At 38.9% G+C, this 23,296-nt stretch overlaps 1 protein-coding gene across 1 annotated transcript in view; it reads left to right on the plus strand.

Annotated features, from left to right (window-relative positions):
• NELL2 (neural EGFL like 2) overlaps positions 1-23,296 on the plus strand; it is a 188,351-nt gene that overhangs the window by 73,637 nt on the left and 91,418 nt on the right. Inside the window, exons 3-8 of the mRNA XM_029963519.1 lie at positions 2,265-2,438; positions 2,560-2,656; positions 3,586-3,658; positions 3,841-3,923; positions 4,969-5,097; positions 8,859-8,961. Coding sequence (XP_029819379.1) covers positions 2,265-2,438; positions 2,560-2,656; positions 3,586-3,658; positions 3,841-3,923; positions 4,969-5,097; positions 8,859-8,961 — 659 coding nt within the window. The remainder of the gene's footprint in view (positions 1-2,264; positions 2,439-2,559; positions 2,657-3,585; positions 3,659-3,840; positions 3,924-4,968; positions 5,098-8,858; positions 8,962-23,296) is intronic.

Here is a 23,296-nt window from a genome sequence, read left to right on the forward strand (position 1 = left end):
TCCCTGTGTTTCAGCATTATGGCATTAGTTCAAGCTGAAAGCAATATAGTTCTGGCTATCATTCCACTTGCTTTTCTCATTGTATTTTGTTACTGCCTCTACAGATTATTAATAAACCATAAATTATTCTCCTACTAATTCTCCTAATGGCTGTTATTTTCTTTTTCACTTTGATGCATATTTTCTCCTTTAGAAGGGAGTTGTATTTGTTAGTTTACCAAATGGAAGAACAAGAGATTGTCTGTGAATATCAAAACAGTGCATTAATCACCATTAAAACAAAATCCCAAGTGTCCACAGTTTTTGCAGGACTTGGTGTCAGCAGATTTCCTTGCTTATTACAGCATCATCAGTTGTCAGCATCCTCTCTCAGCAGTTTTTATTTTGTGAAATTTGTACGGCAGTGTCTTCTTTTTATTGGCAAAGCCATGTTTCATTCATTATCTTACCTGCATAAGGGACAACACGAGTACATTCTGTACCAACTGTGTGTCTACAGGTGTAGTTTTTTCCCTGCCTGCCTGCCTCTCTGTGATCTGGCATCAGTTCTGTCATTGACTTCAAATGAGTAGGTAGCTGCTGGTTCTACCAGGAAGCCTTTTTCAACGTATCCCTGCCTTTCATTTTCCAGTTTGTGTCTGCGACTGGATGGAGACACTTAGAAGTTGCTGGAGAAGTCCTGTTCTATAATGTTACCCTTCTCTGTTAGGTTGGGAGTGACCTTATTTTTATCCTTGAAGCTTGAGTTATGAAGGAGGTTATTAAGTTGACTGATGTCCTGCCATTACTGCCCATTTTTTTTTCAGCCTGGCCTTCTGTTAGTTTCCACTTCTTGCCAATGCAAAAATTGGTTTTGGGCCATGAGAAGGTAAATTGTCTCAAATTATAAAATTTATATCTGAAATTAGTTAACTTCTTTGTTAATACTAAGGATGAAGAAGAAATTGTCCTTTGCTGGATTTGCAAAAAAATAGTTCTACTGTGAAACACTCTGAAGAAAGGAGAGCTGTACGGTGAGCCCAGCCTCTCTTCCTAGGGATAATGATTGTACAAGATAGTTTTGATTTGGCCTCAACTTCACTCCTCAAAACTGTACTGATTATCGTGTCTATTCCTTAATATAGATAGCCTGTTTAAGTAAATGACATCACCCTGGAACATGTGCACTCAGATTACAAGCCACTGTCATGCCTGATTGCAGATGTAACCGCAAAAATAGACAAAAATGAACTGTCCATTCTCTCAGTTGTTGTGTATCTCACCACATATGTTGTTATTTTCCTTGTTTTTTTAGCTGTATGTTATGTATGATTTTTAGAGAAGCTCCATTTTGTTTTTCCTTTCCTGTGTAAAAAGTATTTTCTTGGGGGAATTTTAAAATGAGAAGCTTACTACTTTAAAAGACAAATAGTTTGTCAAGCTTTTTCCCAGAAGAGTTCCAACATGCAAGAAACCAGCCTGTCTAAGAACTGAGTTTGTTACGGAATGCTTTTAAAATTAAGCTGCTAAAATTTCACCATCAAAGCTTGAATTTGCAATCTGCAAATCTTGTGAAGGGTACACTTATTTTGGCGCAGCTGCACTGCTGGGTTTTTACCATATCTGTACATATTTACATGTATATGTGCATACATATAGAGTTGTATGTATACACACACCCACCTCACAAATACACATACTTATTTAACAAAGCAAATATGTACACATATATATAAATTTTTCTGAAGAGTTAGCATTTATTGATTTTATGTTTCTTTGGAGAAATTTTATTACAAAAAATAAAAGGAGATGTAACAGTACACATGAAAGCAAACAAAGCAGTGTTCAATCTCAGTCCTTACTTCCCTGATTGGTAATTGCTAATGATGTCCCTACTGCAAAACTTGGGGTTCATACTCTGAACATGCCTTCAGAGTATCCTTACTGTGCTTTCAGGATATGAGGCAACTATTCATAATAGCATAATACTTGCAATCAGATCATGTTCTGGAAAATAATGTTGCTAGAAGCAAAAACATTTGGCTTGAAATCTTATGTACTTACCTTGTTGTAAGTTGTTACGAGTTGTAATCTGCTATTATTTGTCATTGAGAAGAAAGATGCAGTGGAAATCTGAAAAGAGTCTGCTTTTGTCTTTGTATCTCCTTGCTTGTTTTTCTCCCTCTTTTAAGTAGATGCTGCATGATGATGAGAAGATGGCTTATGTAAAATGTTGCTGTGCTGATAAAAATGGTCCATGACACGATGATGTATTTATGATACAGGTACCTGGAACTGGAAAGCAGTGGTCATCGAAATGAAATCAGGTTGCATTATCGTTCAGGCAGTCATCGCTCCCACACAGAAGTATTCCCATACATTTTGGCAGATGATAAATGGCACAGACTTTCCTTAGCAATCAGTGCCTCTCACTTGATTTTACACGTGGACTGCAATAAGTAAGTAAAGAGTGTTGTTTTACAAGAATTTGTCACACTTTGAATATTCCAGCTCTGGAAATTGAATGATCATAAATTGAATGATAACATCTTGGGACTATACTTTTCCTTTCCTTTTCAGAATTTATGAAAGAGTTGTGGAGAAGCCTTTCATGAACTTGCCTTTGGGTACAACCTTTTGGCTGGGACAGAGGAATATTGCACATGGTTATTTTAAGGTATACATTCCCTGAAAGGAAAGGAGTGAACTGAAATAAAATGATTAAGGAATTGAAGCATCTTTCGTATGGTGTGAGGCTGAGACAGGTGGGATTGTTCAGCCTGGAGAAGAGAAGGTTCAGGAGGTATCGGGGGAATTGCTCTGAATGTCCCATGCTTCCTTCTTCTAGCCCCAGCTTTAAATGCTGTGCGTTACAGCATATCATCTGGAATATGACCCCACACCTGGTCGGGTGGGGTCAGCTGTCCCGACTGTGTCTCTCCCAACTCCTTTTGCACCACCAACCTCCTTGCTGGTGGGTCGGTATGAAAAGCAGAAAAGGCCTTGTTCCTGTGTAAATTCTGCTGAGCAATAGCTAAAACATCCCTATGTTATCAGCACTGTTTCCAGCACAAATCTCAAACATAGGGTCATACTGTGAAGAAAATTAACTCTACTCCAGCCAAAACCAGCACAAAAACATTAAGGATTGACATGAATGTATCTTTCCTGGCTCTCGTTTCTTTAATCTTCAGATCTATTTAAGAGTTATAGCTTAGTAAAAAATTTGCATTTTATTTAAAAGTAACTGAAACTGCACCTGTTTTGAATTACTTTTAAAGGTCATTTTCAAGCTTTACTGCTGTGTCTAACTAAAAATAACAATGAATTCAAAACCACCAAACTTCTGCCACATAATTACATCTTGACATTTAATCTCATGTCTTTAAAAATTATTCAGTATGTCTGTACATCTATCTATTTTAGTTTCTGTTTATTTTTCTATCACTGAATTGGGCCCAGGCAAGAAGCTTTTTATTCATAAATGTTGTTTTTATCAGGTAGCTTTTCTACATGGATTTTAATGTTTTACATGATGAATGGAAAACATAATTTTGACAGGTAAAAATAATGTATCCTTTTTTTTTTTCCTCTTCTTACACATAGGGCATAATGCAAGATGTGCAATTACTTGTCATGCCTCAAGGATTTATTTCTCAATGCCCAGACCTTAATCGCAGTAAGTCTGTTAATTCTTGTATCGTAAAATGAAAGGTGTTCTTTGTGCCTTCTTTCTATCCTACAAGCTTTCTTAAACCCTTGAATTTTAAGTGTATTGGTTGTCAACTTTGGCGTGATTGAACCTATTGTGAATACATGTTTGTTTGGTTTTTGATTAAAGCACTGATTTTATTATTCTAGCATGCCCAACTTGTAATGACTTCCATGGACTTGTGCAGAAAATTATGGAACTTCAAGACATCTTAGCCAAAACATCAGCTAAGGTAATGTTTACTAGGACTCAAGTCATGGGAGAAATTAGGACTATCAGTCCTAAATTGCTGTCTTTGTAGATTTTTCATGCTTATATGGGGATGTGCACATGAGTGTGTGTAAAACATCCCTGCATGGTGTATTATATCTTTATATAGCCATGCCAAGTGTCTCTACATACAGATTCTCAGTTCAGAGAGTTTTCTTGTGGTTTTAATATTTTTATAGAATTGTGTATTTTAACAGTAGACAATATCTAAGTCCCTGGGCAAGGAAAGGGCTCAGAGATATCCAAACTCTATCAAGCTAATAAATCAATAAACCTAGAATGAAATAGGTAATTGTGTTTTTAGTGTTTATTGCAGCAAGACTTAACAAGACTTTTCTAGACCTGAGCTGCCAAAGGCATATTCAGACAAAATATACGCAAGGCAAGGAATTAAGAATCCAAAGCAGGACTTTCTTCTTTCTTTCCTGTAGAATCCAAAACCATTCATGTCTGCCAGTGAAAATAGACTAGTCTTCTGATTTTAAATGTCAGTTCTTTAGATATCAGCAGGAATGCTATTACCTGTCTGATTCAATACACAAATGTTAGAAATGCTTTGGCTGAAGTGCAGAAACAATTGCTAACATGTTGGTTTGGAGCTTTACAATTTGCAGATTGGCCACTCTACTCAAGTTTTGGTCTTTTGCCCTCTAACCTACTGTCTGCAAGGACTTAATGTAGAGCAAGATTCTTGATCAGTTCACACATACAAAGATGAGAAATAAGGGAGCTGTATCCATCTTGACCTACTCATTTTGTTTCATGATGGCTCTGATGTGATGATGATGAGAAAGATGAAGTGCATTGTGTCTTACTTCTTAATTTCCGTCTCTGAATGACTCATGGTTTAATCATATTTAACAATAACTGTTTTAGTGTCTTTGACTGCATTTCCCTACATGTATTCTCTCATCTGCATTCTTGATGATAAGGGGGATAGTTTGAATTGTGTTTTTACTAAGGTGAAAACAACTTAAAAATTCAAAACTTTTTTCTGAACTATATAGTTGTCTCAAGCTGAACAGAGGATGAACAAGTTGGATCAGTGCTACTGTGAAAGGACATGCACAGTGAAAGGCACGACTTACAGAGAGTTTGAATCCTGGACGGATGGCTGTAAGAACTGCACTTGCATGGTATGGCTACAGTTAGAGTGGAGAGTCAGGAACTCCAGTGTTTCCTCTGATTAGTTTTATTGAAGCAAATAATGAGAACTTCCAGATGTATGCTAGGTAATAACAACAAAGTGCTTTAATACTTGATCTAAATCTAAGGAATAGTATTGATAAATACTGAACGCCAGATGCCCACCCAGCCGCTCTATCCCTCCCCTTCACAGCAGCACAGGGGAGAGAGTAAGGTGGGAAAAGAAAACAAAACAAATCGTGGGTTGCGATAAGGCAGTTTATATTTATGTAAAAAAAAAAAAGCAAAGGCAGCGTGCACAAAGCAGGAGCTAGCAGTTAATCTCTACTTCTCATAAGCAGCTGTGGTGGTTTGAAAAACACAGGAATTTCAAAAAGGCCAATTTAAAGGGGTTGTTACGATTTGTTCTAATGTGAAAGGGAAGAAGTTTTCAGACACATACAACTTGGTATTAGGGGAAGGGAAATATTTACAAGTTTATTTACATACATACATATATATATAACAACTACTTCTACAGTAAAATAATATATTACATTAGATGAAGTCTCTCCTTTCTTTCAAAAAGAGTCCAAGAAGAAAGGAGAAGTCCTTTTTTTCGCTTTCAAACTATAGTTCTTCTAAATTAATTTCTTGTGGCACTATTAAGTGTCTCTTATCTTGTCTTTATCCCCTGTTTTTACTTTGTGGAAATCCTGGCTCCCTCGAGCCTGAGCCTTCGGGGAGCTTCTTCGAAGATTCTTCGAAGATTTCACTCCTCCTCAGGGTAAAAGAATTTTAAGGGTTCTTAGTTTAGCTCTTACCCTAGAATTGACTCCAACCAATTCACTGGTGCTGCTGACCTTTTGCAGGGGGCCTCTCTGTTCTGAGCTGTTGTGATAGCTCGGGCTACTCCTCTGCAGAAGTTTGTTCCGTGGCTGCCTCCACCTCAGAATTCATGGCTGAGCAGCTTGGCTTGCTCTGGCCACCCCTCGCTGGCTCAGTTCCAGCGCTATCTGTGCTCCATCGCAGGTTTCTGCCTGGCTGATTGAACATTTTGCTGTCGGTTTTCTCCCCCGTCTCTGCAAAGTGGAGTAAATTCGACCTGGAGGCCTTCCTTGATCCTTTAGGGTCCTCCTCGGTCATCGGTTTCAGCGGGGGGGGTGCTCCACTGCATGGCTGGCTGCTCCTGGCCCAGCTGGCAGGAGCCAGGGGGCAGAGACCCCCCAGCCCTGGGCCATACCAAGCACGCTCAGAGCATGGCTGCTTCTGCTTCTAGCCACACGGTCCAGAATTAACCCCTTCTCTTCCATTTCTGTGAACATGTAACTTCCACACGAGCATACAGGCTGTTAATTGGTTCAGTATGAAAAACAATACCTCCTGAGGAAAAGCCTTTTTCAAACCTCCACAGCAGCAATGGTCGACCACTTTTCTGAGAAGCAGGGCTCCAGAACACGTATGGTTGTCAGCAGGCAGCCATCAGAGACAATGAGTGCCTCCGGTCCTGCTCCTTGCCTCAGCTTTTACATCTGGGTTGACGTCATGTGGTATGGAATATCCCCTTGGTCATCCCCATATAGGCCACCAAAAAGACTGTAGTGGGTTGACCCTGGCCAGATACCAGGTACCCACTAAAGCCACTCTCTCACTCTTCTGTGCAACTGGACAGAGGAGAGAGAAAAAAAATAGCTAGGAATTCATGAGTAGAGATAAAAGCTGAGAGAGGTCAGTAACTGGTTACCTTCACAGGCAAAACAAGACTCAAAGTGGGGATAATACTTACATTTATTACTAACAGGATAAGAGCCAAAGAGTGAGAAATAAAACAGTCTTAAAAACACATTCCCCCCACCCCTCCTTCCTTCCATGTTCTCCCTCCTCCTGTCCAGCAGTGCAGGGGGACGAGGAATGGGGGTTACAGTCAGTTGTTGTTTCTGCTGCTGCTCAGGGAGAGGAGTCCTTCCCCTTCTCCCGTGGGGTCCCTCCCACAGGAGACAGTCCTTGATGGGCCTCTCTGGCATGAGTCCATCCCTCAGGCAGCAGTTCCTCTCAAACTGCTGTCCCATGGGTCACTCCTCCATGGGGTGCAGTCCTTCATGAATGAGCTGTACCGGTGTGGGTCCCCTGCAGGGGCCACAAGTCCTATCCGGGAAAAACCTGCTCCAGGGTGGGCTTCCCTCTCCATGGGCCGCAGGTCTCTGGCAGGACCCCACTCCATCCTGGACCTCCCACAGGGTCACAGCCTCCTTCATGCATCCACCTGCTCCAGCATGGGCTCCTCCATGGGCTGCAGGTGGGTCTCTGCACCCTGATGGTCCTCCATGAGCTGCAGGGGCAGACCATGGTCTTCACCACAGGCTACAGGAGCCTCAGCTCCAGTGCTTGGAGCATCTCCTCCCCCTCCTTCTGCACTGACCTTGGTGTCTTGTTATTCCCATGTTCTCACTCTGCTCTTCCCTGGTTGCAATTTTCTTCTGTGCAACTATCTTTTGTTTTTAAATATGTTATCACAGAGGTGTTACTATTACTTCTAATTGGCTTGACCTTGGCCAGCGACAGGAAGTCTGTGCTGGAGCTGGCTGGCATTGGCTCCACAGGACAGGGGAAGCTTCTAGCAGCTTCTAATGGAAACCACCCCTGTAGCCTCCCCACTACCAAAACCCAGCCACAGAAACACACTACATAAATATATTTCCCTACTGTTTCAGTAGTGGTAGTATGTGTATTTCCTGTATTTTGTGTTACCATATGCAGATGCTATGCGATATACTTAGCTATCATGTTATTCCCATGCACTGAGTTGCAAATGGTTTCTCTGGATAATTGATTCTCTGCTTTTTGTCACTATAAACACAGTCTTTTTCCTGGCAAATGATTTAATAGATCCCTTGTGTCTGATTCCCTTTGGTTGCCTTTGGTTACATCTCAGTAAGCAATAAAGAGTAAAATGTCAGGGTCATATGTAAACTCTGTTATATTACAAATGAAAAAGACTTGGTGGATGGAAGATTCCCAGAGGTATCACAACTCCAGAAGTGATTGCAAGTATCCTTTCAGGTACCAAACCCATGGCATCTGTGTTATTGTCCATTCATGTAAAACTCATTCATTTAATTTGAACTCATTAAATGCCTAATCCAAAGGCCATTAGAAATCAGTGAAAAGGCTGTTGTTGTCTGTACTGCACCTTAGATTGATTTGCTGCTATCTATAATTTGCTAAATGGGTCTCTTAAAGCTTAAATTTTTTTGATCTTTATATTTCTGAAGGGATATTAATTTCACTTTTGGTATTTTATGGTATCAATTCTGGCTGATACATATTTAAAATTCTTTGAATTTAGTATTAAATGCATTACATATTTTTGTCTTAGATTTTTCTTGCAGCTATAATATTATTACCTTTTTAGAAATATATTGTCTCACATAAAAATCAGAAGGCAGAGTATTATCTGTGAAATTGTTATTTCACAGTAATCTGTCTGCCAATCAACAAAAAACCTGAATGTTTTGCCTCCAAATAGATTTGCCTCTTAAAAAAAAAAGGGATCATTATAATTTCAAAGAACACGATTCGTGTCTAAAAGATTGCATGTGTGACATTCTAAAAGTATAGTTTCTGTTCATTTAGTTATTAAAAGATCTGTGTTGAAATGTCTTTTTCGGTGTTGTTAGAGAATTCACTGCATTTAAAAATAGATTTTTCAAGTTGAGAACATCTCTGCTATTGCTAAATATAACTACCAGTTAAGCACCTTTTATTCTTCTAGAACGGTACGGTGCAGTGCGAGGCTTTGATTTGCCCCCTTGCTGACTGTCCACTTAATTCTGCCCTGGCCTATGTGGATGGCAAGTGCTGCAAGGAATGTCAATGTAAGTTTTACTGTTGTGCTTTCTTCTAATGAATACTTTGAAATCTTAAAGAATATGAATCTTTCTGTAAATATGTCAGTAAAAGAACTGGTCAGGGAATTAAATATTTGGGTTGAGGAATTGGGGAACTTGGACTTCTCTGAAGTATTCTGGGAAATTGATAACCAGAAGATTTTAATTTTTCATTTTGGGATATTTTGTTTCATTTTAGTTGTATTTTTTTTAAGCATAGGTATTTTTTATCAAAGTTTTAAAAGAAAAAAGCTAATTAAAAAGCTTTCTGCATTTGTCTTCCATTGTCTATCTTTTATACCAAACCGAAGTTCAAGAAAAATTGCCTGGTGTCTGTTTTGATCAGTGTCTAACACCTTTATCGCAAGAAGAGTGTACTTCCAGCCTTATATTGTAGTGCCAGAAATGGAGGTTCAGATTTAAGATTCTTCTTCTGTAATTAAGGGAAGAGAAAGCTTATCTAGACCCAAGAGACCAGCAAAAACCAGACACCTAGAAATGTTCTTTCACAGAAGGTCATAAAAGAATTATACAGGAAAATAAATGAAAGTTATTTAATATTGTCATTTGGGATATATGATTACTTTTTGGTTTTATAGCATTTTGGTTTTGTTGTAAATAGGGCCAGAGAAGGGGAATTTTGGTTTATTCACTACTTAGATGGACTACACATTGATTACGTGTATTCCATATGTGATGGTTAGTTATTATAGACTGTGGTAGAATCCACTATTGAAACTGAGCATGAGATGAACACACTTCTTTATTCTGTGAATGTTGAGATTTTTCTGTGGGCTTTCATCACTCTTCTACTGCGTATAAAATTTCTTACAGAGTATAGAGAAATACATAACTGGTTAAAATGACATGTTGTGAGATAAAATTCAGGAAGACGTTTTGTACTCCATTGATCTAGCTCCCACAGGAATTTATTAATATTTAATTGTGTTAGAAGTTACACAAACCATTCCATTTCATAAAACGTTATTAACTTACTCAAGTAGATTAATTCTAATTAAGAGGAAATGAGAATTCAAATACTTTTTTTTAACCAGCTACACAGAATTTCCATGCATATTAGATGACTCAGGGAATTGGTAATTCAGGGGTGTGAGATATGTGGCATTCAAGCCTCTATTTGACACTATTTGAATCTCTGACCATGTTTGCAGAATTTTAAAACCTGATCTTCTGAAGTATGTTTTTCTAATGTACTGCCTGTGAATTAAGTTGGGATGTTAATGGGGAAACACTCACATCATATGATGTCTTCCAAAGTTGCTTTTATTAGGAGTCTTGACAAGAGTGAAGAAATGCGAATGAGCATATGGACACTGACCTTGTCATACAGCATTAATACTTCTCCTTCAAATTAAGATACAGTTCTGGTACTGCACAGTGTAAAGTTTACTTTGATATTTCCTGTTTGATATTCTTAATATTATGAAAAATGTTGTATCTTTCAGTGTTGTGAATTTTATGCCAGTACATAATGCAATTTATAACTAACTCTCTTGACAAACTACTCGAAAAATAATTAGATCAGAAAATATAAGTAAAAATTGATTTTGAAAAATTGTTCCTAATTTCATCTAGGTTATTTAAAGTGACTTTTAAATAAATCAAACCATTTTTGAAGTGGCTAAATTCCTGGGACCAAAGGGTGGAGAATGAAAGTTGGAGTCCCATTGGCAAGGTAGTTAGTTATATTCCAGTGAAAAAGTGGAAGTTAGAGGTAATGGAGATGCAGGACTGTGACTTATTCTTTTGGCCAGCTTGGTGGAAATGCTGAGTTGTCTCTGAGTTCATATATATGTGTCAGCTGTATTCTGTCCTCTTGGTGTCTTCAGCTCAGGGTCTGAGCTGACTGAGGTCAGTGTGCTTGGTGAACATGACTCTTGCTCGGGGTTGTTTCTGCCAAACTGTTATGTAAGTAGAAGTGCCCGGGCAGTGGCAGCTGTGCCAGCCTTGTGGCCGTGTCTCACTCCGCCAGAGCTAAGTGCTTCCTTTCTCAATTATTCCTTTCTTCTGCTGGTGTTTGAACAAAGTCATCAAAAATCAAAAGAACGAGGTCTGATTTAGTGGCAGCTGGCAGGGAAGAGTTGAGTACAGCACTTCAGGCTTTTACAATGGTCAGCAACCAGGCTTTCTGGGTTTTTAATTGTATTTATTTATTTAATTATTTATTTATTAACCCCTAAGTGATCAAAGATAGGGTCATTCTGCTTGGCTTTAGGCATGCAGAATTTGGGAATATAATCTGAAATGACTTTATATACACTAGTAATTAAAATAGCACAGACACAGTTCTACGGCCTTGTGGCTGAGTGGCACTTGTGGCTCCAATTTACATGGCTAAACTCTCTTCCCCCTTCCCCCAACAGATTATCTGCATGCAGATGGCTGACTCTGATCAAGGCTGTCTCCCCAGCCATGCCTGGCACTGCTTCACAGCATCTTGGCTGATACAGGCCAAAATTGCACCATGACGTGTGCTAGCACTCAGACTGCAGGGGGGGCACAGACTGTAACTTTCAAGCCTCCTGTCATTTGCTGTTTCATTGACCTGTTGTGTATCATTTACTAGTTGTGGACATCACCAGTTTGGCTCTCTTGATAGCCAGTGAAAGAGAGTGGCACCTTCAGAGGGTGCTTGGTGCTGAGAGGGGCTGGAAGGGATGGGATGAATTGCCTTTCAGAAGTGGACATCTCCTTCCATGGATTGTATAGGAAGCCCAGTGATTATATTGAATACTGAAGTTTTAGACAGATAAAGTTGTGAGGTTAGTCTTTACATCAGTTACTGTGATGAATATCAGGTGTTTCAGATAGGAATGTAAAGTACTGGATTTTAAAGCCTGGTTCTGTAATTAAGCAGTTATGCTAAGAGACTTTCTTTCCCATCCTGCCAAGTCTTGGGAATTGAACTTCAGCCCAGCATTTACATTTTGGAGAGTAGAGATTTGTTGTATCTTGTTTGATTATGTTTTTAACACTTCGGAAATTTCAGCACAACTAACTCGTCATGTTTTTCTTAAATGCTTAGTTCAGGGAAGAACATTTAGTAAGGAATGGTTTAGATTTTTTATTTTTTAACTAATATTGCTTTGACTTTGGTTCTTCTTGTGAGCCAAAGAGAAAAACCCCCACAAAACAAACAACAAACCAAACGCTGACCTTTCTCCCCTTTGAGGACATTCAGACAATTTGCACTGTTTTGTCTTGTGGGAATGTCGATGCTGGTAGCATAAGGAATGGCAATGCATGCAAATTATCACTGTGTTTTCTATTAGCTGTAATGGGCTAAAAGAAGCAGCAGTCTTCTAGGGCAAATAAATGGACCAGTGTGTTGGATATATGTTTCAGCTGAGGACAAGCTATTCAATGCAAAATTCACTCCAGCTACCAAAGCATGTATCTTAGTTCAGTGGAACCTTCCTGTGGAGAATTGTGGAGACTACTTTCTTTGCTATGCTCAGTGGAATTGTAAACCTTTCTGAGAAGGTATGTGCAAAAGATCATTAAACTCTTTTCTGCTCTGCAGAGATAAATGCATTGTATGGTGATAGGCACTGATACGAATTGTGGACAGATTAAACTCTACTACTGACCCTACAAATATTGCTTTAGACCACAGACTTGGTTTAAGAAGTACAAGGACAGGTTCATTTATTTTAAGTGAATTGTGGAAAGACTGCCAATGTCTTAGTAGCTGAGACAATTGGTGCTTGGTCAGCAAATCTAATTATAGTAATGTTTTTATTAGTCGGTGTATTAACACTGAGACATCACTTCCAATAACTATGTGCTATATGCATTTTTTTTTTAAATGCAGGTAATGTATTATTAAAAACTATCTGATTTTCATTTTTTTAAGGCCAGAAGTGATATTTGTACCAGTATCTGGTGCAGTAATCCCCATCACCAAAGACTGATCTCCAGGAAGAAATTGCTGTTTTCTCATCACTGTCCTCCTCCCAGTGACACTGTAGATACTTAGAGACCTAATCCCAAACTATTTAAATCTATCCCAACAGATTCCAGTAGAGGTTAAACTCTGAGTGATTATGCTTAAATCTGCAGGTTGTGATTTTTTCATACACCTGTTTTTCTTCTGAAACAGGACATTTAATGGGTTTCTGGTGCATTGTAGCCAAATTTACACTCTAACACAAGTCTTTTAAGCAACTGTGTGAAGCATAGGCTTGTACTGGATCAGCTTACAGTTCTGATGCTAGCAGCCATGGAGAGAAAGTGTGTAAAGGGGTTCTATAACTTGGGAAGAATTTTTTGAACAAAATAATTAAGACAGAAATATGAACATTGTGGCTCTTATAACATGTGTAGGTTTCTTTTGCAGCAACCTGTTGTACTTTTAATTTCATGATTAAAATTAAAGGGATTTCCCCTCTTGCTCTTCATGATGCACTGTTTTTTCCCCAAAGCTAGACACTCTTCTGCAAGCTCCAGTACTTGTAACCTACTGACTCAGAGAGAAGGAGCTGTGAAAACCCATCTGCTTCTCCTTTGTGCAGCAATTGGCCATTGGCAAGAGTGCAAAATTTTCATCTAGAAACTTAAGAAATATTGATTAAGCTTACCCTGAAAATCATCATTTATCTGGGTGAATTGAAGCATTGTGGACTTAAGCCTATGCTGCTGTCATGGTTTAACCCCAGCCAGTAACCAAGCACCCTGCAACCACCCGCTGACTCCCCCGTCATTAAGGTCAGAAAGAATCGGAAGGGTAAAAGCCAGAAAACTCATGAGTTGAAAGGAAGAAGAGACCGTTTTTAGCAGTGAAGCAATGATTAGTAATTTATCATAGCTTTTATAAAAAATGCACATTTTAGAATATAAAGGAGAAGCAACATTCTGGCTAATGCAAAAAATTAGTTGCTTTTTGATTATAAATATTTATATGTCACTTTTTAAAGAACACAAGTGCAAATAACACAAGTGCATAAATTCCATTATATTGAGAGGTTTTTTTAATATGTAAAATCAGATAAATTAACTTACTTCAGAATAGTCCTGAAAACTATCTGGAATATAACCAGCACTGGATTGTTCCCTAGAGCCATGTTCTTTATTATAACGTCCTGTAGTCAGCATGCAGAACTTCTGAAAGTTATTTAGTATTTATCAGAATTGTATCTGTTCAGCCTCTACTTTCTGGATTTTCAGTGCTGAAATTATTCACATCAACCTTATTTCTCAGGCTTTTGCATCACATGTAATGATAGTATCATGTTGGAGTGACAGATAAAAAGCATTATATACCCACTTGTACTACTGAGATGAATTACATTGCACTTTATGGACTGTTTAAACCATTTTATTACTTCGGCAACTCTTGTGACTTCAAAAGAAATTTAGTATTTATATTCATTTAGAAATAGGACACAAATAAATTTTTCTAGTGAAATATTTTTTAAAGGGAAAAAGCATGTCCTTGAACTCACATAGGTCAACAAAATCAGTGGAACTATTTTAGATTTACAAAACTATAGTAGAAAAGCATAATTGATTTATGTGTAATTTGTGAATCCAGCATAGTTCCTACAATCTCAGAGTCTCACAGAAGGGTTGAGTTTCGAAGGGACCTTTGGAGGACTCCAGGTCCAACCCTCTTGCTCAAGCATGGCAACCTAGAGCAGGCTGGCCAGGACTGTGGCCAGATGGCTTTTGAATATCTACACAGATGGAGACTCCACAACCTCCCTGGGTGACCTGTGCCAGTGCTCAGTCACCCTCACAGTAGAGAAGTATTTTCTTGTGTGTTTTAATTTGGGCCCATTGCCTCTTGTGCTTTCACTGGGCACCACTGAGAAAAGCCTCCTCTTCATTCTCTTCCATCAGGAGTTTGCACACATTGGGAAGGTCTCAGAGCCTTTGCTTCTCTGGGATGTGTAACATCTCAGGAAGCTCAGACAGTCTAAGAATACTTTGGGGCCTTTCCTGTGCTGGACTGAAAGCCAGTTGAAGACACTGGAGGGACTCGGCTTTCGTAGTCAGGGCCAGTCTCACCCTTGACCCAAGGTGCTCAGTCTCTCATATATTTTCCATTGTAAAGCTATAGAAAGTTTCACGCTACTCTTACACCCTAGCAATATTTGGTTTATATCTGTTACATGGCCAGTGACAGAATTGTCAGTGGATTTTTGCTGCCAAGCTCGTAGTCTCGAGTGACCCTTGCTCTTTGAAAGCTGGGCAGTATTCCTCATCAGGAGGGAAACTGAGTCTTTTCACTTGCAATTCACTTGGAATTCCCCTCTGAGCAGGAAACTCATACCCTGTATGTGTGTTGTTCTATGTAAATTAAAATACACCTTACGGTGCATTGAAGTACTGCTTACAGTAATTGGACTTCTCAGAATATTTTGTTCCTATGTTTCCTTTCTTCCTTCCCCATGTCCTTTGAATTTCATTGTTCCTTGTTAGCAAAGGAGGCCTGGAGGTGTCAGTGCCTATGCCTGTCTCAGTCTCATCATACATCAAAGTGCCGCTCTCTCCTAGCTGAGTGGGTTTTTAGCTATTCTGGACTCCATGCATTATGGAACTCTACTAGAAGGCTCTATCTGGAGGCAATGTATCAGTATATGAGGAGAATTCCAGTTAATGGTAGAGTCATCTAGTTTTAGTCTTCCTGAGGAATGAATACTAAAATAAAGTATGTTTAAGAAAATCTTTATTCATTAAAATATATTACACTCAATATGTAGCAGTCTGCACTAAAGAAGAAATTGGAAAAATAATATTGGTAATTTTTTTGGTAGAGAATTAAAAATATTTTTTTACATGAGAATTTTGCTGTAGGCCAAATTTTGCCCTGCTCTCCTTATAACCTATTCTGTCATGACTGTCTGGGAAAAGAGATAATCTTTTCCATTCCTTTTTTGTTATGTTCTTACCAGGGAGATCATAAAATATAAAATACCTGCAGCACATTATTATTTCAGTTTATTTCCAGTGCAAATAAAACATTAACATATGCTAGATATGAATATATTGGCTGTCAGACAGCTGGGAGTGGACAGATTTGCAGTGTTCTAGTCTCTTGTAAGTTATTACCCTGACTTTAGTAATACTGATTTCATCAGAATTTACTTAGTCAGGTAGCTATGAAATAATAATGAAAGAAATTCTGGTTCTATTTATGATTACAAAAAGCACCTAGGATATGTGAGCATTCACATGGCTATGTGTTGATTTCAATATGTTTGTTCTCACCAATGATGGGAGAACAAATACCATTCATTGGAGTGTGGGGTTGGTTTTTGTTGGTTTTGGTTTTTTGGGGGGTCGGGATTTTTTTGTTTGTTTGTTTGGGTTTTTTTGTCCCAAAACCAGGAGCATATCACCAAATAAGCAGCTCGTAGCTGATGTTCTAGTTTTTGCCTGGCGCTTTTATTCTGTAGATCTTGGAAATATCTGTAGTATCAGTAGTGGTCATCTTCAATGTGCATGAGTTCTGAAAAGAAGTTTGCCTTCACTGAAAACTGCAGAAACTGCAGGTTTTGGATGAGGTCATAGAAGAGTAACAAGTTGGAAGCAGAGAGTACTAATGGAGCTGGACAGAGTAATATATCAAAACCAAACCAACCAACTAACCAAATGAGATTGCTGGCCTGTGCAGTTTTGCAAAGACCAGTTTGCACTCAACATACTCTTATTCAAGATTATAACAGGATTGCCACATTAACAAGGATTGTCTGGGTGAAACTTTGGCCCAGGGCAGACACTGGTAGGAGATATGGGAGTGTAAAAGAAGGCACACATACAGTTTTCTGACGGCACCTATGTCATGTGAAATGAAAAAATAGGAAGGCTGTGAAGGCTGAAACTCAATAAATTACTGGAAGAAACTCCACCGCAAAACTGTCAATAATGTGATCTTATTTCCCAAGGAAGGGATGGTAAAATATGAGTGAAGTTGATTCAGTGAGATTAATATAAAATGATGTATACCATTATCCTTTGTTTGTCTTTTTGTGAAGACAGTGATTTAAACCAGGCTTTTGGACTGCAGAAGTTTACTGCTTGGTTCACTTCTTAGCCATTGCTTGCAGATATCTAACATGTGATGTGTAGACCTCCAGGCTGTTATTGATCACAGTTTCTACATCTTTCAACTCATAAAATATATTCGGCTTCAAATAATAGCCACTTTGTCCCATGTGAGACACAACTTCAAAATTGAAATTTTGGCAGATATGGTGTAACAGGCCTTTATCCTGCTTTCCTCATCTGTTGCCTTCAAAAACATCATTGCAATCCTCTTTATTTGAAAAATTTCTGCTATTTGCTTTTGTCACTGTACCAAGCACAGGACTCTGTCTGTGGTATTTCTGTATCACTCTTCTGCCTCTTTGTCAATATAGAGAATGTTTTCATGAATTTTTGCCTTTTGGTGAGTTTTTATTTGGTACCGGTTTCCACTAAGAAGAAAGCTCTGTCCAGTTGTTTTGGAGGGTTGTTGACCATCCTGAGCCTTTTTGTACAGGGTAGCTGACTAGTAGTTTTTCTCCTCCTACTTATTGAAATTACTTTTGTAATTTTTTGATTGTAAATTAAAATTCCTGTTCTCCCCTTCTTACTTTAAATTATTTTCAAGTATAATTTTGACTGGTTTCCCAGATTTCATTTTATTTTTAATTGGTGACGTTTTGTTAAAATTGTTAACATTATCTGACGTCTATATTTTTTCCTAGCCCATGAATAAAATTTAAACACATTATTGGGTTTGCTTTTTTGCATTGTCATAAGCTATGATGCTGAAGAACAATTTTTTTAGCTTGCTGATTTCTGATGACCAGTTTATACTTATATAGAATGATGTTAGAATGGTATTACAGTGACATCATTGTTTGATGTAATAAATTAGGACAGAAAACACCTGGTTTCAATTATAAGACTTTTTTTACCCCCATCTTGAAAGCAAAGCAAGAAAATATGCTTGACTCATCAGGAAAAAAGGCATATACCTGTTTTTTCTAGTGAGTGAGCACTTCAAATACTTTGAAGATAGGGAAGATGAACAGGAATGCTTCTCCCTATGTCACTATTACTTTGACAAAGACATGTAAATTCAGGTATTATTTCCTTAACATGTCTCTTTAGGTTATATTCATATTCACCGAAGTGCAGTATTTCTCTCTAGGCTTGTAAAGAGGGAGTTGGGTTTTTTTAGGTGTTTTTATCATGCTGTATCTAGAAACCTTGTAGATCTTCAATGCACCTAAATGAGAAATCAAATCTGAGTATAGCATAGAAGAGATAATAATCTTGCATGCATATGACTTCAGAATGCTTAAATCTTGTCCATGGTGTTCTGTGGCTCTGTATGTACAGAATTGCTACTACAGTGGAAGCACCTAACCACAAATTTTCATTTTACTAATTTTACACTATTCTATGGGTGAGTTGCCATAAAAAAACTTTAGAATAAATCAAATTTAAAAAATATAAAATTAAAACAGATGTAAAAATGAATAAATTTATCACATCCTTGGGGAATCCCTGGGTCCATCAGTGCTGGTCACCTTTTTTAAGGACCACCTCCTCAGAGCATAGGAGCAGGCAATTCCAAAATTGTGGAACTCAAGCAGATGAAGCATAAGGTTGGCTTTTTTTTTTTTTTGGAACTAAGGCAAAAAAAGAAGGTATATGCCCAGTGGAATCAAAGTTGGGTGACGTGGGAGGAATAGAGATGCTGCTCACCCTGGTAGGGAGAAAATTCATGCAGCCAAATTTCAACTGTAGTTCAAGCTGACCAGAAATGTGGAGGACAATAAAAAGAGTTTTTAAAAACATGTTAATAACAAAATGTGGTGCAGAAATAACATTGGCCTGTTACATGATGAGGATGATCACTCACAAATAGGGACAGAGACAAGGCAGAGGTGTTTAACGCTTTCTTTGCCTCTCTCTTCAACACTCATGATGGGCTAAGACGGTGACAGGGCCCTGAACTGGAGGACCATGACTGTGAGAATGATAAACTCCCAGCTGACCCTGCAGAACCTGCTGCTCCAGCAGAATCCCTGTAAGTCAGTGGCACCTAATGGAATTCATTTGAGAATCCTCAAATTGCTGGCTGATGCCATTGCAAAACCTCTCAATGATTTTGAAAAGGAATCCAGGATGGTCCCAGCAGAGTGGAAATTGGCTAACATTGTCCCAGTTTTCAGGAAGGGCAAGAAGGAGGACTCCAGAAACTACAGGTCTGTCAGTCTCACTTCAGTGGCTGGTAAAGTTATGGAGAAGATTTTTCTGGGGGGTATTGAAAAACACCTGAAAGACAATGCAGTCATTGGTCACAGCCAGCATGGCTTCATGAGAAGAAAGTCCTGCTTCTTCAACCTGATTTCCTTTTGTGACCAGGTAATCCACCTAGCTGATCAAAGGAAGCCAGTTGCTGTCATCTTTTTGGATTTCAATAAGGCTTTTGATACTATCTCTCACAGGATCCTTCTGGACAAACTGTCCAGCACTCAGATGGATAAACACATCATGTAGTGGGTGAGCAATTGGCTCACAGGTTGAGCACAGAGGGTGACAGTGAATGGGATGACATCAGACTAGTTATCTGTCACTAGTGAGGTCCTACAGGGCTCCATCTTGGGCCCTGTGCTCTTCCACATCTTCAAAAATGACTTGGATGATGGACTGGAAGGGATACTAAGTAAATTTACCAATGGTGCTAAATTGTGAGGAGCTGTTGACTCCCTCAAAGACAGAGAAGCCCTGTAAAGAAACCTTAAAGGGCTTGTTAATCACCAACCATATGAAGTTCAAGAAAAACTGTACTGGGTTCTGCACTGAGATGGGAGAGCCCTGGATGTACGTACATACTGGGGAACAAAATGCTACAGAGCAGTGCTATGGAAGGTGACCTGGGGGCCCTGGTCAACATCAAATTGGATATGAGTCAGCAGTGCCCTGGCAGCCAGGAGGGCCAACCGTGTCCTGGGAGGCATCAGGAGAAGCATCGCCAGTCGGTTGAGGGAGGGGATTGTCCCACTCTGCTCTGCACTGGTGTGACCTCACCTCGAATATTGTGTGCAGTTTTGGGCACCACAATATAAGAAAGATATTGAGCTATTAGAGGGAGTCCAGAGAAGGGGTACGAAGTTGGTGAAAGTCCTAGAGGGGAAGCTGTATGAGAAGGGGCTGAGGTCATTTGGCTGGTCAGTCTGGAGAAGACTGGGGGGAGACCTCATCACAGTCTACAGTTTCCTTGTGGGGGGAAAGTGGCTCTGATCTGCACTGATCTGCACTGCACTGATCTGTTCTCTGATCTGCACTGCACTGCACTGATCTGCACTGATCTGTTCTCTGTGGTGACCAGTGATAGGACCCGTGGGAATGGCATGAAACTGTGTTGGAGGAGATTTAGGTTAGATATAAGGAAAGGTTCTTCAACCAGGGAAGCAGTCACACCACCAAGCCTGCCAGAGTTCAGGAAGCGTTTGGATGATACTCTCAGGCACATGATGTGACTCTTGAGGTTGATCCTGAGCAGAGATAAGGGTTGGACTTGATGATCCTTGTGGGTTCCTTCCAACTTGGCATATTCTATGATTCTGCTGTGGTCAAGTGTTGTGGTTGTGGAGGTGGGAATATGAGCACTACTTGAAATTTCTGGGACTCACACAGGCAAATGTCTTGAAACATGCACTCCGCTGCCGTGTTCTAACCCTTCAAGTTCATGAAGCATTTGGACAGTGCTCTCAGGCACATGGTGTGACTCTTGTGGTTGTCCTGTTGCAGGGCCAGGATTTGGACTTCAGTGATCCTTGTGAGTCCCTTGCAACTCCGAATATTCTATACTTTTTATGCATCAGTTTAATCTCCTGTTCACACATTTGCACCTTTGTTCCTGTTTCCAGTGTGACATCTTAAGCCCCATGAAAAGTCAGTGAAAGGAATAGGTTGATTCTTATAGTGTGAACCCACCTTGGCTTCTGAAAACTAGCCTGTGTGTACAGTCTTTCACCATCTTGGAAGCTGTTTACCAGTGCTGTTTAAAGCAAGTCACAGTCATTTTTCCTCTTGCTGCCTGTCAATTGAATGCAGACAGCAAAAGCCCTGCCCTTTGTTCTTTTCATTAAAATTCCATGTTTTCAAGTCTAACATCTTCTAAACATATGTGGACAGATGTCAAGGTCTGTTACATAAAATCCTAAAGTAGTTTTTGAAATAAAATGGAGGGTTTTTGAACAAAAAATGCTCTCTCCCTTGGAGAATGATAGCCCTTGCATTTCTCCTCACAAACTGTGAAGGTCATACTGCAAAAACAGATGGGATGCTGCCTTTTAGAGTGCAGCTCTTAGGACACCATGATTGACCTGGAAATAGGGAGAGGCATTGAGAAAATGTATTTAAGGAGGTGTGTTTGTTGTTGCTATTAATTACTTGCACTAAGATAACTTTACAACCCTACTGCTATGAAGACGCATTGAACTAGTTATTGCACACGCAAAAGACTGTCCTCTCTTCTGCGGGATTTGACAACTTAGAGTGTAAGAGAAGAAGTAGATACTGAATATAGAGCCAAAGATGTGGGGGAAGCTAAAACAGAGTCATTGTCCTGTCAGGCTTCTCTAAGGTGTGACTGTGCACTTCTGCCTCAGTGTTCACGAGCTTTGACTTGGGGCTGTTGACACTGTGGGCTGTACCTTGGCTTCTGATTCAGACCTGTGTCTGCAGGAAATGGGCATACTGAGTTACTGATACTTATTCAAGATCTGAGGGAAACATTTTCCTTTTTTATTTTTCTCAAGATATTTTACATCCATTGTTTTAGCTCTTAGAACAACAGAATTTAGAGGAATGGGGAAGGAGAAGCTAATTTGACTATCTAATATAGTTCAGTATGGTAGTAATGTTATCTCCAAAGCACATTGCTGGCATTATGGTTATTTGCTCCTCACATTTCTCATGGAAATACCAAAGTATTCCTCATATATTGAGGCACGGGGAGGCCAGATCACAGGCAATGGGAGGTGGATTCATATTCTCAATTCCAATAAAGTTCCCTCTAACAAGCCAGATTATTTCACAGGACAGATAGTACTTTTTCTTGCCCAAATGTCTTATCTGTCCAGGTTGATCATCATAATTCCTTTGTTCCTATATAATTCTAATAAATATCCATACTAAATCTCTGCAGCTAATGAAAAGAAAGCCTTTGCTGATAGTATATTGATAACAAAATGAAGAATTTGTCAATGCAAACTGCTATTTTTCTCTCGTGTTTTCAAGAGTTTGAAGAAAATGAAAACCCCTGAGAATGGGTTTCATATAATCCGTTAATTATTTTGTCTGAATGCTATTTAATCCATTCCAGTAATTTCCAAGATTCTTGGTAATTAAATTAGTTACATATAAAGATGTTCTCATTTCTCTTCTGTATCATTGAAATTGCAGAGTTATGCTTTGCCTTATAGAGGTTAGATGCTAATTGACGGTAATTAAAAATGAAATCTTTTTTTAATTGTACTTTCTGATTCTTGGTTTCCATATAAAGGTTGTGGAAAAATATATGGTTTCTGTACAATGGAAAAGGAAAAAAGTGAGTTTGTTAATTATCAGTAAGATAGAAGTATTGCAGGTTTCCTAGACACTGGCATAAACTGTAGCCCCATATAGACAAACACACCTGGTTGCACAGGGTGTGCATTAGACAAGTTTGTCTAATGTCTGGAAAGGTCCTCCCAAAGACAATAGGTGTGTTAACAGATATAATTTTTTTTTAATTATCAGTAACTCTAAGGATTTCTTGTTGCCAAACAAAAAGGAATAGTCACATTAACAGTTGCTATGTCCAGCTTACTGTTTTCCCATGACTGCATTGGAGCATCAACAGATGCACTTGGGAGAAATTAGCTCTGACAAAGCAGAATCTGTAAACATCTGCTCCAGCTACTTTTAAATTTTTAATTATTTCAAATGCTGAACTGACTGTAGACATGAAGTATTGTATTGTTTGGAAATGTGCAATGGATAATAGTAATTTCTAGCAGCCTTGAGAAACAGGGGCAGGATGTTAGATGTAATAGGTTTCTATTTGAAGTTGTCTTTTGAAAATTTCCAAAACTATTGATAATACCTGATTTTTTAAAGTTAGTTTTTGATTAAATGTTATTTGATAATGAATGTTAAGAGTGAGTATATAACAAATTTGGAAAGCCAGTTTGCATGACTGACTTTAATCAAGATTTCAAAAAATGTTTTTACATTGCTCTCTGTTTTAGAAACCTTTTGCTAAACTAATGCTAAGGACTTAGGTTAAGAATATTAAATGGAGTTCCTGGAG

This window comes from Manacus vitellinus, unplaced genomic scaffold (assembly GCF_001715985.3).
Source record: "Manacus vitellinus isolate BGI_N305 unplaced genomic scaffold, ASM171598v3 scaffold_5_pilon, whole genome shotgun sequence".
Lineage (NCBI taxonomy): Eukaryota > Metazoa > Chordata > Aves > Passeriformes > Pipridae > Manacus > Manacus vitellinus.